Genomic DNA, 15,000 nt, shown 5'->3' with positions numbered 1-15,000 from the left:
CTTCCCTCTTCCCCTACCTACTTTCCTTCCTCCCTTCCCTCCCTCTCCTATCCCTCCCTCCTCCCTCGCCCCGTCAACTTCTACTCCCTTATCCCACACCTTCTCTTCACCTACCTCATCCTCCCTAACCCCTTCCCTCTTCCCCTACCTACTTTCCTTCCTCCCTTCCCTCCCTCTCCTCTCCCTCCCTCCTCCCCAGCCCCGTCAACTTCTACTCCCTTATCCCACACCTTCTCTTCACCTACCTCCTCCTCCCTAACCCATTCATCTCCCTTCCCTCTTCCCCTGCCTACTCCCGCTCCCTCTGCCTCCTCCTCCTCCTCCTCCCCTTACCTTTCTACTCGCCAGGTCGCGTCAGGTGTGTGTCACGTTTAATTATTTGTCTTTTATTAATGAGGTGCTCTACAGTAATGAGCCGGTGTTCAGCCGCGCGGCACTGCTTCGCTTCGTGCTCGGCCCCTGTGAAGCTTCGGTCGCTCGTTCACTCGTGCGTCGAAAGTTAGCGAAACGTTGAACGACACTCGCTTGTTGGCTGGTTGGGCTTGATGTTGTGTTTGTCTATTTTTTTTTTTTTATCTTGTTTTGGTGTGTGAGGCATTTTTTTTTTTTTTTCCGTTTTTTTTTTTTAGTTTTCATTTTTTTTATTTTTTAGGAAAGTTAGTCTTGTCATTTTTTTGGGTATTTTTTTGGTGTGTTTGATCGTGTTTTTTTTTTTTTTTTTAAGTAAAGAATCCCGTCTTCATTTTTTGGTTGACTTTTATTTGGTGTGTGTGGCTTTTTTCCCTTTTATTTCGCTTTTTTAGTTTTCGGTTTCTGAGTTCAGTTAGACTCGTCGCTTTTGGTCAACTTTTTTTTTTTCTGGTGAGGCCTTTTTTTCATTTTCTTTCATTATTTTTTTCGTTTTCTGTTTTTCGGTTAGCCAAAGTTAGTTTCGTTCACCTCACATTCTCGAAAACCAGTGAAACGCTTCCAGTCAACAAACAAACAAACAAACAAAAAGAAAACATCATCAACAAGCTTATCCTCCACATTCATCACTTTTATTTAATTTATTTCTCTTCACTTTCCGAATAAACTCTTAAATCACTTTTCCGCCTTCGTTCAATTCCACACACTTCACCTCCAATCACCTTTTTATATTAGCTTATTTGCGCCCTTCGATTACCGACAGAGAAAACTTAATATACTGGATGTGGCCATTAAGCCGTAAAAGTGGATATTCGAAAGCTCTTAGTGAACGGTATTTGGCACGCTTATATTGCTGGAAATGATCTGTTGGGACGATTTTTTTCTCCTAGCTTATTTGCGCCACACGATTACCGACAGAGAAAACTTAATATGCAGGATGTGGCCATTAACTCGTAAAAGTGGATATACGAAAGCTCTTAGTGAACGGTATTTGGCACGCTCATATTGCTGGAACTGATATCAAGCGACCATTTTTTCTCTTGGCTTTCTTTTTCTTTTTTTCACAGCAAGGGAAACAGCACAATGGCAAAAAAATAATACAATAATGAAAAAAAAAAGCCCGCAAATCACTGCTCCAACAAAAAGAGTTGAGAAGTGGCCAAAAGAGAGGTCAATTTCGGGAGGAGAGGTGTCCTGATACTCTCTTATTTGCTCTCTTATTTGATCTCAAGGGGTCCGTTTTTCTCTTAGCTTATTTGCGCCATTCGATTACCAACATAGAAAACTTTATATGCAGGATGTTGCCATTAACTCGTAAAAGTGTATATTCGAAAGCTCTCACTAAACGGGATCTGGCACGCTCATATTGATGGAAATGATCTTAAGGGGACCACTTTTTCTCCTAGCTGATTTGCGCCACACTCCTACGAACAGAGACAACTTAGTATGCTTAATCCAGTAAACCAGTATTAACCAAACCTAGTTCCGCGTCGTAATAATAGAAGAATAGTAGGAATAACAATAGAAATAACAATATAAAATGATGATATCTTAACCCACTATTAACCAAACCCAAATCCGCGTCGTAATAATAGAAGAATAGTAGGAATAACAATAGAAATAACAATATAAAATAATGATATCTTAACCCAGTATTAACCAAACCCAATTTCGCGTCGTAATAATAGAAGAATAGTAGGAATAACAATAGAAATAACAATATAAAATAATGATATCTTAACCCAGTATTAACCAAACCCAATTTCGCGTCGTAATAATAGAAGAATAGTAGAAATAACAATAGAAAAACCAATATAAAATTATGATATCTTAACCCAGTATTAACCAAACCCAAATCCGCGTCGTAATAATAGAACAACAGTAGAAATAACAATAGAAATAACAATATAAAATGATATCTTAACCCAGTATTAACCAAACCCAATTTCGCGTAATAATAGAAGAATAGTAGAAATAACAATAGAAAAACCAATATAAAATTATGATATCTTAACCCAATTTCGCGTCTTAATAATAGAAGAATAGTAGAAATAACAATAGAAATAACAATATAAAATGATGATATCTAAACCCACTATTAACCAAACCCAATTCCGCTTCGTAATAACAAATCAACAGAAGAAATAATAATCAAAATAATAATAGAGTGAATCAACGCCTTAAATTAGCGCTAACCAAACCCAATTCCGCGGCATAACAATAGAACAGCAGCCTCAGGTAACGATGTAATAACGTAATCAAGCCGAGATGCAAGGCCCCCAGGTAATCTCGAGGCACAGGTGTAGGGGAGCAAGGTGTGGGGGGACAGGTGTGGCAGGTGTGTTGCTTACCTGAGATGCCGTCATAGGTCCACCACATCTCCCAGTTCCACCCCAGGCCGACGTCCACATCTGGAAATACAATAAAAAGAGAGGTGTTAGAGGGATGCTGAGGGATGTTGGTGTCAAGACGAAGGGATGAATAGGATAAGGTAGGACAAGATAGGATGGGATGGGATAGGATGAAAAGAAGCCCAAAAGATGTTGTTCTCGTAAGATGAAAACAATACCAAAGATGAAGTTGTATTGAGATGATAACAGACTCAGAACATGAAGCTGTGTTAAGATGTAAAGGAAACTCATGGATGTTGATGTCTTAAGATGAAAAATACCGAAGATGCTGTTGCCTTGAGATGAAAACAGATACCAGAGATGAAGTTGTGTTAAGATGAAGAGAAAACCCAAAGATGCTGTTGTCTTAAGATGAAAAATACCTAAATTGATGTTGCTTTGAGATGAAAATATATACCAGAGATGGAGTTGTGTTAAGATGAAAAGGAAACCCAAAGATGCTGTTGTCTTAAGATGAAAACAAATACCAAAGATAAAGTAGATAAAGTAGTGAAGAGGAAACCCAAAGATGCTGTTGTCTTAAGATGAAAACAAACCCCAAAGATGCTATTGTCTAAAGATGAAAGAAGATGACAAAGTAGCTGAAGTCTACAAGTTAAAAGAAACATCAAAGACAACGTGCTAGAAAGGCTTTTAATGCAGTAAAATTATAAAGTACTTAAAGATTATTGTAGTATTTCCTCTCCTAGATCCAATTAAAACACTGCAATTTTCTTGAACTTATTTTTCTCTTCTCTTTTCCTCTCTTTTCCTCTCCTCTCTATTATATTTCCTCTCCTTTTCTCCTTTTTCTTCTTTTCTTTACTTTCTCTTTTATCTTCCTTTAATCTGTTTTTCCACTTTCTCTTTAACTTTATCTTTTATCTCCCATTAATCTCATTTTCCCATTTTATTGTATACCTTTCTCTTATCTTCGTTTAATATATTTTTCCCTTTTTTTCTTTACCTTTCTCTTATCTTCCTTTAATCTGTTTTCCCCTTTTCTTCTTTAACTTTCTCTCTTATCTTCCTTTAATCTGTTTTCCCCCTTTTTTTCTTTACCTTTCTCTCTTATCTTCCTTTAATCTGTTTTCCCCTTTTCTTCTTTAACTTTCTCTCTTATCTTCCTTTAATCTGTTTTCCCCTTTTCTTCTTTAACTTTCTCTCTTATCTTCCTTTAATTTTTCCCCTTTTCTTCTTTAGCTTTCTCTCTTATCTTCCTTTAATCTGTTTTTCCCTTTTTTTCTTTACCTTTCTCTTTTATCTCCCATTAATCTCTTTTTCCCCTGCCATTCTCTTTTCATCTTTCACACCTGTCTGCGCGTTTGTGGTTTTGACTGGTGGTGGCGGCGGTGGTGGCGGCAGTGGTGGCGGCAGTGGCAGGTCTCAGGTGTGGAAGAGTAACGAGGTTCCTTGAGAAATGAGGCTTATCAAGGGTGTTTCAGTTTTTGGGTCTGTGCATGCCCGGGGGACTCACGCCACGCTCCTTCATGCCTTGGTAAGCCTTCATGATTTCCTCGTTTATTCCTTCTTTAAGTTTGGTTTCTTTTAGTGTTTCCGTTTTTCATTTATTTGAGTATTTCCATTTTTTTTTAATATTTACCATTTTTTTTCTTTTTTTCTATCCTTTTTTTTTTTACATGTTCTTCATATTCATATTTATTGCTTAATTTTTCTTTCTTTTTTACGAATTTTCATTTTTCTTCTCCTCTACTGCGTCTCAATTCTTCTGTTTCCTCTTTTTTTCTGGTTTTCTACTTTTTTGTATTAATATTTTCCCCTCTATTACCTTGCCTTGGTACGCCTTCCTGATTCCCTCGTTTATTCCTTCTTTAAGTTAGTTTTCTTTTAGTGTTTCCGTTTTCCATTTATTTGAGTATCTCCATTTTTTAATATATACAATTTTTTCTATCCTTTTTTTAAAGTATTCCTGATTTCCTCGTTTATTCCTTCCTTTATGTGTGTTTTCTTTTAGTGTTTCCGTTTTCCATTTATTCGAGTATTTCCATTTTTTTAGTATTTAACATTTTTTTCTATCCTTCTTTTTAAGTCTTCCGTTTTGTCCCTTGCTACATTTTCTTCAGATTTACTCATTTATTGCTTCATTTTTCAATATTTTTTTTATGAATTTCCATTGTTTTTCTCCTTTACTTCGTCTCAGTTTCTTCAATTTCCTCTTTTTCTCTGGTTTTCTACTTTTTTTTGTATTAATATTTTCCCTCTATTATACGCTGTTCAGATTTCCATGTTTTTTGCTTAAGTTTTCTCTCTCTTAAGTATTTCCATTTTGTCCCTTTTGCTGCGTCTCATTTATCCTATTTATGCTTTTTGTTCCCTACGTTTTCTATCTAAAGTATTTCAAGGTTTTCTCTAGTGGGTCTCAATGCTTTTATATATTTTTTTCCTTTTTCTGTCTCCATTTCCATACGTTTTCTATCTAAGTATTTCCTGGTTTTGTCTAGTGGGTCTCAATGCTATTATTTCTTTTTCCTTTTTTATTTCCATTTTCTCCACTAAACCACACACGCGTTTCAGATTTCCTCTTTTATTCCTTAAGTTTTTCTGTTTTTTTAAGTATTTTTGTTTTTCCGATTTACACTGCCTCTCAATTTTCCTATTTCTCCTTTTCTTTCTCCGTTTTATTTAATCTTTTTCAGTCAGTATTTAGGAGCAGCGAGTAGCGTTTTTTTTTAATATTATTGTTTCATTTTTTTTTTTGTCCCCTTGAGCTGTATCCTTTGTTGTAAAAAAAATGACGGCAGCTCGATAAGAAGGTACATAAATGACGCTTTTTGATGATTTGTATATATTTCCTTTTCTTCCGTGTTAAATTCTCCTCTTCCTTTGTATAGCCCTTCAGTATTTTCTCTTGATATCCCTTTATTCAATAGTTTACCTCCAGATTTCAATTCTCCATGCGCCGGTGCCCCCCAAAATGACGCCTTTTGATGATGTATATGTATTTCCTTTTCTTCCGTGTCAAATTCTCCTCTTTCTTTGTATAGCTTTTCGGTATTTTCTCTTGATATCCCTTTATTCAATAGTTTACCTCTCTCTCTCTCTCTCTCTCTCTCTCTCTCTCTCTCTCTCTCTCTCTCTCTCTCTCTACATATGGGGGGTTGGTCATGGGTGGGGGAATAGAGAGAGAGAGAGAGAGAGAGAGAGAGAGAGAGAGAGAGAGAGAGAGAGCAGAAACTACACTTCATAAGATACAGCCTTGCATTGTGAGTGTGTTTGTAGATATTGAATGTGTGTGTGTGTGTGTGTGTGTGTACGTTTTCATCGGGTTGCAAGGATCAAACGAGTGCGAATCAGAGCCCCGGCGCGTTCGAGTGTTTCAAAGACTCGCTCAGACTGCTCGAGGCTTCAGACGTCCCTTTGTCCCCTAACCCGACGATCGAGTCCTAATTAATCGTCCTTTTCGGGGATTAATTTTGCCGGATCGAAACGAATTAAAAAAGAATCAGAGGATAGAGTGATTTATTTGTTGATTTGTATTCAGTTGAGACGAATAAAATAATAGTTGAAAAAAAAACCCATTAGTGATTCATTAATTTATTTGTTTGAAACCAATGAAAAAAATGAAAAACAAAACAAAACCTTACCTTAGTACAGCTATTTATTTGTTTATTTATTTGTCTCCTAATTAATTTTCTTCAGCGGCGATTAATTTTGTCGGATCGAAACGAATATAAAAAAAAGAATCATTGAGTTGTGATTTTTTAATTTTTTTATTTATGTCCGATTGAAATGAATAAAATAATAGTTGAAGAAAAAAACATAAATGATTCATTCATTTATTTGTGTTTGAAACGAATAAAAAAAAAATAATAAAAAAAACAAAAGATTACCTAAGTTCAGCTATTTATGTATTTATTTATTTGTCTGAAAATGAATCTAAAAAAGAATCATTGAAGAAAAAAACATTGAAAACATTTATTTATTTTTTATTTATGTCTGAAACGAATATAAAAAAAGGATAATCATTGAAAAAAAAAGAGTTGTGATTTATTTTATTTATTTATGTCCAATTAAAACGAAAAAAAAAAAACTCGGAATAATCGTAAAAAGAGTCGTTGAGTAAAGCTGTTTATTTATGTGGCAATTCTTCTGGTAATCGTTTCGTTGCATCAAAGCGTTAGTGAAGTTAGTACGAAATTGATGCTATATATGGATTGTGGCCTTAAATTACTCTGAAGCTAATTAATCGCTTGGCCTTTTAAAACCCTCATACATTCAGTCTGTTGATCATCCGAGCGGGCAAAATCTACGTCTGTCAGTCAAGCCGTCATTCTTTTTTTTATTTTATTATTTTACAGAAAAGGAAGAAACTCAATGGCAATAATAAATGGAAATATAGCCCGCTTGTTTAAGGATTAAGATCGTTATACCCGGTTTCATTTCATCTGTACACTGTAAAAAATGAGGGGTATAAAAAGGGTATGCCTCGGGAACTAAGGTATAATATCGAGTAAAACATCCACAAAGCGTCAATTTTGATCGATATGGCACATGCGCATTGTAAGATCGCGGTTCGTGGTCTACGTTCACGAGTGGACAGATGGAATGAAACCGACTATTGTTGAGATTAATTTAGTGAAGTACTCAAGCGAAGGTTATCTCGTCGGTTACGTGTCCAATTGGTTACCTTGTTAGCCAGTCAGTCATCAGGCGTAAAATTTGAAGAAAAGATGTACATGTTTTAGAGTTATGGAGGCAGCTCATGGGCAAGAAAACCCCCCATTTAGCCAGGCAGTCAGGCGAAGGTTATGCCCATCAGTCACGTGTGCAATTTGTTTCCTAGTTAGTCAGTCAGGCGAAGGTTATGCCCATCAGTCACGTGTGCAATTTGTTTCCTAGTTAGTCAGTCAGCCACCCAATCATCTCTGGTTATAAATAAAGAAAACGTCTATATTTTTACTGTATTGGAGGCAGCTCAAGGGGAAAAGGAAAGGTTATATTCCGTCAGTCACGTATTCAATTCGTTTCCTGGGCATTCAGTCAGTCGTCGCTAGTAAAAAATCAAAGAAAAAGACATAGGATTATACAGTAGGGAGGCAGCTCAAGGGCAAAAAGAAGGAAACCATTTAGTCAGGCGGAGGTTATGCCCGTCATTCAAATATTACCACTGTGCTCAACTCGTTTCCAAGTCAGTCATTCAGTCAGTCAATCATCGCTCGTAAAAATCAAAGAAAAAGATGTCGCATTTTAGAGTAGGGAAGCAGCTCAAGGGCAAAAAGAAGGAAACCATTTAGTCAGGCGAAGGTTATGCCCGTCAGTCATGTGTTCAACTCTTTTCTTAGTCAGGCAGTCAGTCAGTCAGTCATCGCTAGTATAAATCAAAGAAAAAACGTAGCATTTTACAGTTGGGATTCAGCTCAAGGGCAAAAAGAAAGAAACCATTTAGTCAAGCGAAGGTTATGTCCGTCAGTCATGTGTTCAACTCTTTTCCTAGTCAGTCAGTCAGTCAGTCAGTCAGTCAATCATCGCTAGTAAAAATCAAAGAAAAAGGCGTAGTATTTTACAGTAGGGAGGCAGCTCAAGGGTAAAAAGAAAGAAATCATTTAGTCAGGCGGAGGTTATGTATGTCAGTCACATGTTCAACTCTTTTCCTAGTCAGTCAGTCAGTCAGTCAGTCAGTCAATCATCTCTATAAAAAAGTTAAAGAAGATACGTAGCAGCTCAACGGCAAAAAAAAAAAAAAGTAGTCATTTAGCAAGAAAAGACAAGGACAGGTCATGTACTTGTTCATATCACCACTTAGTCAGATATGTCAGTCAGTCAATCATCTGTAGAAAGAAACTAAAGAAAGGACCTAATTTTGACAGCTCTTCTTTAACCTGAAACTCACACTAACTCACTCTCCCACCTGCCACACCTTTCCTAGAGCCCTCCTTTCGTCTAATACAGGTAACCCATTCTTCACTACACTCAATACACGTCCATATTATTTGCGGTACAGGAAGCTGGTCAAGGGAAAAAGAAAGGAATCATTTATAGTCTGTTCAGAGCATTTAGTCGGCTCGAGGTGTGGCAGATTCCGGTATTCCCATGAGTGCGGCTCTGCTAGTTCGACCGCCAATTATCAGATTAGCACCGTCTCCCTACCTGCCCACCCACAACCCACCTGTTTATCTCTCCCTCTCTCTCCCTTTCGACCCGGGGGGAATCGAGGAAAGGTCATTACCAGTCAATCACGTGTACAGTTCGTTACCTAGTCAGAGCAATCAGTCATTCAGTCATGTCGAGTAAAAATCAAAGAAAGGTCCTTATATTTTACGGCATAGAGGGCAGTTTAAGGACAAAGAAACGAAACAAAAGATACAAATAAACCCACAAGCGCTGCTCCGGTGTCGAGAGCCCAGTCAGAGAAGCCGAAAGAGAGTGTGTCGAGAGAGATGTCAGATCCACTTGTGAGCATGGCAAGTCCTTTTTAATGTACACGCTGGCAGCTCAAAAAGTAGGGCATAAAAGTCCGCTCTGTCGCTTCTCCCATAAAGAGGATGGCATGAGTGGGCTAGAGTGGGCGCCAGATTGGTCAGTCAGTCAGTCAGTCAGTTAGTCAATTGTAGTCAGTCAGGCAGTCCAGTCATTATGCAGCCTGTTAGTTAGTCAGGAATAGCGTTCATTAATGTGCATCGTAGTGGATAAAGCATTGGATAGCGTGGTAGGTGTAGTGGGCATTTTGTAGTACTATAGTGGAGTGGATTGTAGTAATGGGATAGTACTGTATTGGTAATTGTAGTAGATCTGTGTTGTGATAGTGTAGTGGGTTATGGTCTTGTGAGGGTAGATTACTGTAGTGGTAGCGTAGAATATCGTAGTGAGTGATAGTGGAGTGGTATTGATATGGGATTAGTGTATTGATAGTGTAGTACATAGATGGAGATGCTGTAAGGGGTAGTATAGTGCAGGTAGATTAGAGTAGTGGTAGTATTGGATAGTGTAGTGGGTCTTCATAGTGTAGTGGAAGTGAAGTGGATGCTAGAGAAGATATTATAATGGATGTACGTAGTGTAGTGAGGTTAGGTTAGTTAAGTAGCAGTGTAAAATATTGTAGTGGGTGTTCATAGCGTAGTGGCAGTGTAGTGGGTCGTTATACTTATGATAGTGTTGTGGATGTAGATAGTGTAGTGAGAAAACTTTAGTGGTAGTTTAGAATATTGTAGTGGTCGTTCATAGTGAAGTGGTAGTGTAGTGGGTGTTCATATTGTAGTGGAAGTGTAGTGGGTTGTTGGTTATGATAGTGTTGTAGATGTAGATAGTGTAGTGAGAAAACTTTAGTGGTAGTTTAGAATAATGTAGTGGTCGTTCATAGTGGAGTGGTAGTGTAGTGGGTGTTCATTGTGTAGTGGAAGTGTAGTGGGTTGTTGGTTATGATAGTGTTGTGGGTGTAGATAGTGTAATAAGAATACTTTAGTGGTAGATTAGAATAATGTAGTGGTCGTTCATATTGGAGTGGTAGTGTAGTGGGTGTTCATATTGTAGTGGAAGTGCAGTGGGTTGTTGGTTATGATAGTGTTGTGGATGTAGATATTGTAGTGAGAATACTTTAGTGGTAGTTTAGAATAATGTAGTGGTCGTTCATAGTGGAGTGGTAGTGTCGTGGGTGTTCATATTGTAGTAGAAGTGCAGTGGGTTGTTGGTTATGATAGTGTTGTGGATATAGATAGTGTAATAAGAATACTTTAGTGGTAGATTAGAATATTGTAGTGGTGGTTCATATTGAAGTGGTAGTGTAGTGGGTGTTAGCGTTGTGGGTGCAGCGGCCGGGACATGAAAGAGAGCGTAATAGTTTTTTTATGACGCGAAATGGAAGGCGTAACACGGGCCATTATGTAGCCAATTGATGATGGTAATTGTGCTAATGGGCGCGGGACGGGACTATGGGCGCTTGTGTGTGTGTGTGTGTGTGTGTGTGAGTGTGTGAGTGTGAGTGTGTCTGTGTGTGTTAAATGTTTTGTGATATGTAAGATCAAGAATTCATGTTTATATATGTATTTTTTTCTGTATATTAGTCCATGAAGCACACACAGACACACACACACACACACACACACACACACACACACACACACACACACACACACACATCAGCATCATAGCAGTAAATTAGGAACACAATGAAATGAAGCATGAAAAAAATGAATAATGAATAAAGAAAACAAGCAAAAGGAAGAGAAACACACACACACACACACACACACACACACACACACACACACACACACACACACACACACACATCAGCATCATAGCAGTAAATTAGGAACACAATGAAATGAAGCATGAAAAAAATGAATAATGAATAAAGAAAACAAGCAAAAGGAAGAGAAACACACACACACACACACACACACACACACACACACACACACACACACACACACACACACACACACACACACACACACACACTCACACACCTTTTCTCCATTGTCACGAAGGGATAAACTCATCACCAGGTATTTTTGACAGGTAATTAGATTTCCCTTATATGATGCACAGGTTAATTGGGAGTCCAGGGAGCTCGTACAGGTAGACACACAGGTAAAGGTTATTGAATTGTAGGCCTTTGTAGGAAATCTCTCTCTCTCTCTCTCTATCTCTCTCTCTCTCTCTCTCTCTCTCTCTCTCTCTCTCTCTCTCTCTCTCTCTCTCTCCCCTTTCTTCCTCACTCCCTCCTCTTCCTCCTCTTCCTCCTCCTCCTCCTCTTTCCCTGCTTTCCCCTGTTCTATTTGTCCTTTTCTTCCTTTCTTTCTTCCTTTCCTCTTCGCGTTTTTCTTCATTCATTTCTTCATCCCTTTTTCTCTCTTTTCCTCTCCCTCTCTTTCACTCCATCCCTCTCTCCCTTCTCTTCCTCTTCCTTTCTTTTCTCTCTTCTTCGTCCCTCTATGTCCCTCTTTTCCTCTTCTTGTTTTTCCCTTCCCTCTCTGTCCTCACTTTCCCTCCCTTCTCCTACATCATCTTTTCCACCATTTATATATTTTAATTGAGGCAGATGGGCTGTTGTGAGGGGACGAGAGGAAGGGAGAGGAAAGCAAGGGAATAAAGGAGGGAGGAAAGGAGAGGAAAAAGGAGAGAGGTGCATTGAAGGAGTGTAGGAGAGAAATATGAATGATTGTGGGAATATTGGGAGAAGAGAGAGAGGGAGAGAGAAGGAAGAGAGAACAAGAGGAAGAATGGATGAAAGTGGAGAAGAAAAGGAAGATGGGAGAGGAAAAGGTAGAGGCATAGAAAGGGAAAAGGAGAATGAGGGAGAGAAAGCGAGGATGAAAAATGGCGAGAGAAAAGGAAAAGATAATGAGAGAGAGAGAGAGAGAGAGAGAGAGAGAGAGAGAGAGAGAGAGAGAGAGAGAGAGAGAGAGAGAGAGAGAGAGAGAGAGAGAGAGAGAGAGAGAAACAAAATAACCGAAGAGCTGAGAAATGGATGCGGAATTGAGGTGCAGAAAAATAAATAAATAAATAAACAAAAAAGAATGATTGCAAAACGGAGGCGAATACGAGAGTCAAAAGAGAAAAAAATAATTGACGCAGGATTGAAATAAAGAAAAACAGGAATAAAGAAAGAGAAAAAGAAATGCATGCAGGAAATATGAAAAAGATGAACAAGTAAGAAGGAAAAAGAAGAAAAGAAGGAAGGAGAATAAGGATATAGAAGGACTTAAGAATGCGGCTAAGAAAGGAATTAAGGAAAAAGTTAATAAGAGTCTGGCCAGCACCTCCCCTTCCTCCCCTCCTCTCCCTTCTCCCCCTTCTCCTCCTCTTCATCCTCCTCCCCTCAACATTTCTTCATCAGTTTCCCCTTGCTTAAGCCGCGGTTACGCTAGCCACTGCTACCTCAGGGTAAATTTGAGCGGACGCGCTGGCCCGTTGTTCTCCCAGTGGTACGCCTGGGCACACCGTCACGCAACGTTGCCAGATTGCCTTACTCAGCCTCTTACATTTACCGACTTCCGACCCAAAAACTGTCTCGTGGACCCCAATAAGGAGATTCACTTCTAATTATCGTTAAATAGTTAATTCCTGATGTTTCTAGGGAATAGTTAGGCGTCAGAAACCGGTAAATACTATGCTCTGAGTACGACAATCTGGCAACGGTGGGGAGCAGCAGAGGTATTGAGACTCTGTAGTATTCAAGCATACAACTAAAACCAAATTATCCTATATAATAAAATATATACATATTACATTATTATTTAGTGATATTATTAGTTTTCCTGTATAATTATTGATCACTTACGGCACACCAATTAATAAAACACGGCACCTTCACTCTCGCTTGACTCCCGCTTTGTTTACATCTGGCCTGGGCGGAAGAGCGCGGGCGGTTGGACTGGGCAGGCTTGTGTGACCACTCGCCCAGGCAATATCGTCCAGCCCAGGGGTAACAGTGACTAGCGTAACCGTAGCTTTTCCCGCCTCCCCTGCATTCCCTTCCCGGCCTCATCACTCCCCCTTCACTCCCCACTTCGAACCCCCCTGTCAGTCCCTTCCCCGTTCCTTCTCCCACTCAGAAGTCCTCCCCTTGCTTACCCGCTCCCCCCATCATTCCCCTCCCGGCCACATCACTCCCCCTTCACTCCCCACTTCGAACCCCCCTGTCAGTCCCTTCCCTGTTCTTTCACCCGCTCAGAAGTCCTCCCCTTGCTTACCCGCTCCCCCCATCATTCCCTCCGCCCCCAGTCCCCATTCACCCCCCACTTCAAACCCCCTTGCCAATCTCTCCCACTTTCCTTCCCCCTCCCAGCAGTTCTCCCCAGCATTCCCCTGCCCCCCCAGTCCCCCTTTTCATCCCCCCCCCCTCTCCGCCGCCGCCCGAGACACTTGCAATATTTAGCGTCCGTGCGCGCCGCGAGCTTCACTTCCCTGCATTAAAGATATAGGCCCTCAGTGGCTTCGCGGCCGTCTTGGGGAGCGGGGGGGTGTTCTGTGTGGCTCTCCTCTTCGCTAAGCCTGCCCGACTTGTTTTTTTTCTTTGGCGTTTTCCTCATTTTCGTCTTCCTTTTTCTCTTATTTTTTTTTCCTCGCTCTTGTGGCTCCTTCCTTAATTCCTTCCTTAGCGGCGTCCTCAAGTCCTTTCGTATCCTTATTCTCCTCTCTCTTTGTTTCTTTTTCTTGCTTTACTTTTTTCATCTTTTTCATATTTCCTGCATGCATTATTTTTTCTTTCTTTATTCCTCTCTTTCTTTACCTCAGTCCTCCATCCATTTCTGTGCCTCATCTTCAGTTCTCTTTCCCTTTTCCTTTTTCTCTCTTTTATTTTATCTCCTTCCTTCCCTCCTTTTCTACCATCTCCTTTTCTCCTTCTTCTTTTCTCTTTTCCCCCTTTTATATCCCCTTCCTTGCCTTAATTTTCATTCTCTCCCCTTTTTATTTCCTTTTCTTCCCCATTTTCCTCTTTCTCTTTCCTTTTCTCCTTTCCTTCTTCCTTTTCTTCTACTTTTTCCTTCCCTCGTCTTTGCTTCCCCTTCTCTTTCCTTCCCTCCTATTCCCTTCCCTTTCCTTCCCTTCCCTTCCTTTCTTCCCTTCCAATCCTTTCCTTCCCTACCCATCCCTTCTCTTCTTTTCCTTCCTTCCTTCCCTTCCTTCCTTCCTTCCCTTCTTCCTTCTCTTCTCTTCCCTTCCCTTCCTTTCCCCTCTCTTTCCTTCCCCTCTCTTTCCTTCCCTTCCCTTCCACCTTTCTCTTCCCTTCCCTACTCTTCCTCTTTTCTCTCACTTTCCATTCCCTTCCCTTCCCTTCTTCCCTCTCCTTCCACCCTTTCTCCTCAATTCCCTTCCCTTCCCTCCCTTCCCTTAACTTTATCATCCCTATTTTCCTTATCCCCTTTCTCGCCTAAGGAATGTGTCAAGCAATTAGTGTTTGTTTGTTTGTCTGTCTGTTTGCTTCCTTACTTAGTTGTTTGTGCGTTTGTTTGTTTGCCTTGGCCTGGGGAAAAATTCATCCGGTATGTTTTTATTTATTTTTTTTACTCCCTGCGGTTTTATATTTATTTTCCTTTTTTTCCCAGGCATTTAATTTCCCTCTTTCCTCCCTCGGACTTTAAGAATTTTAATTGTGAGACCGTAAATTCGCGTGCCTCTGTGTGTGTGTGTGTGTGTGTGTGTGTGTGTGTGTGTGTGTGTGTGTGTTTTGTTTTTGTGTTTGTTAAGAGAATGCCTTGACGGAATGGTGTAGGGAAGGAAAGGGAAGGGAAGGGAA

The 15,000-nt window shown here is 39.8% G+C and overlaps 1 protein-coding gene across 1 annotated transcript in view; it reads right to left on the bottom strand.

Moving 5' to 3' along the window:
* Window positions 1-2,814, bottom strand: part of LOC126983133 (carbonic anhydrase-related protein 10-like) — a 115,184-nt gene extending 112,370 nt beyond the window's left edge. Inside the window, exon 1 of the mRNA XM_050835630.1 lies at window positions 2,760-2,814. Within this exon, the coding sequence (XP_050691587.1) occupies window positions 2,760-2,787 (28 nt within the window). The 5' untranslated portion in view covers window positions 2,788-2,814. The remainder of the gene's footprint in view (window positions 1-2,759) is intronic.
* Window positions 2,815-15,000: the final 12,186 nt, after the last annotated feature.

The sequence above is a fragment of the Eriocheir sinensis genome, chromosome 53 (genome assembly GCF_024679095.1).
Source record: "Eriocheir sinensis breed Jianghai 21 chromosome 53, ASM2467909v1, whole genome shotgun sequence".
Taxonomy (NCBI): domain Eukaryota; kingdom Metazoa; phylum Arthropoda; class Malacostraca; order Decapoda; family Varunidae; genus Eriocheir; species Eriocheir sinensis.
This window is presented reverse-complemented; position numbering and strand designations above follow the sequence as displayed.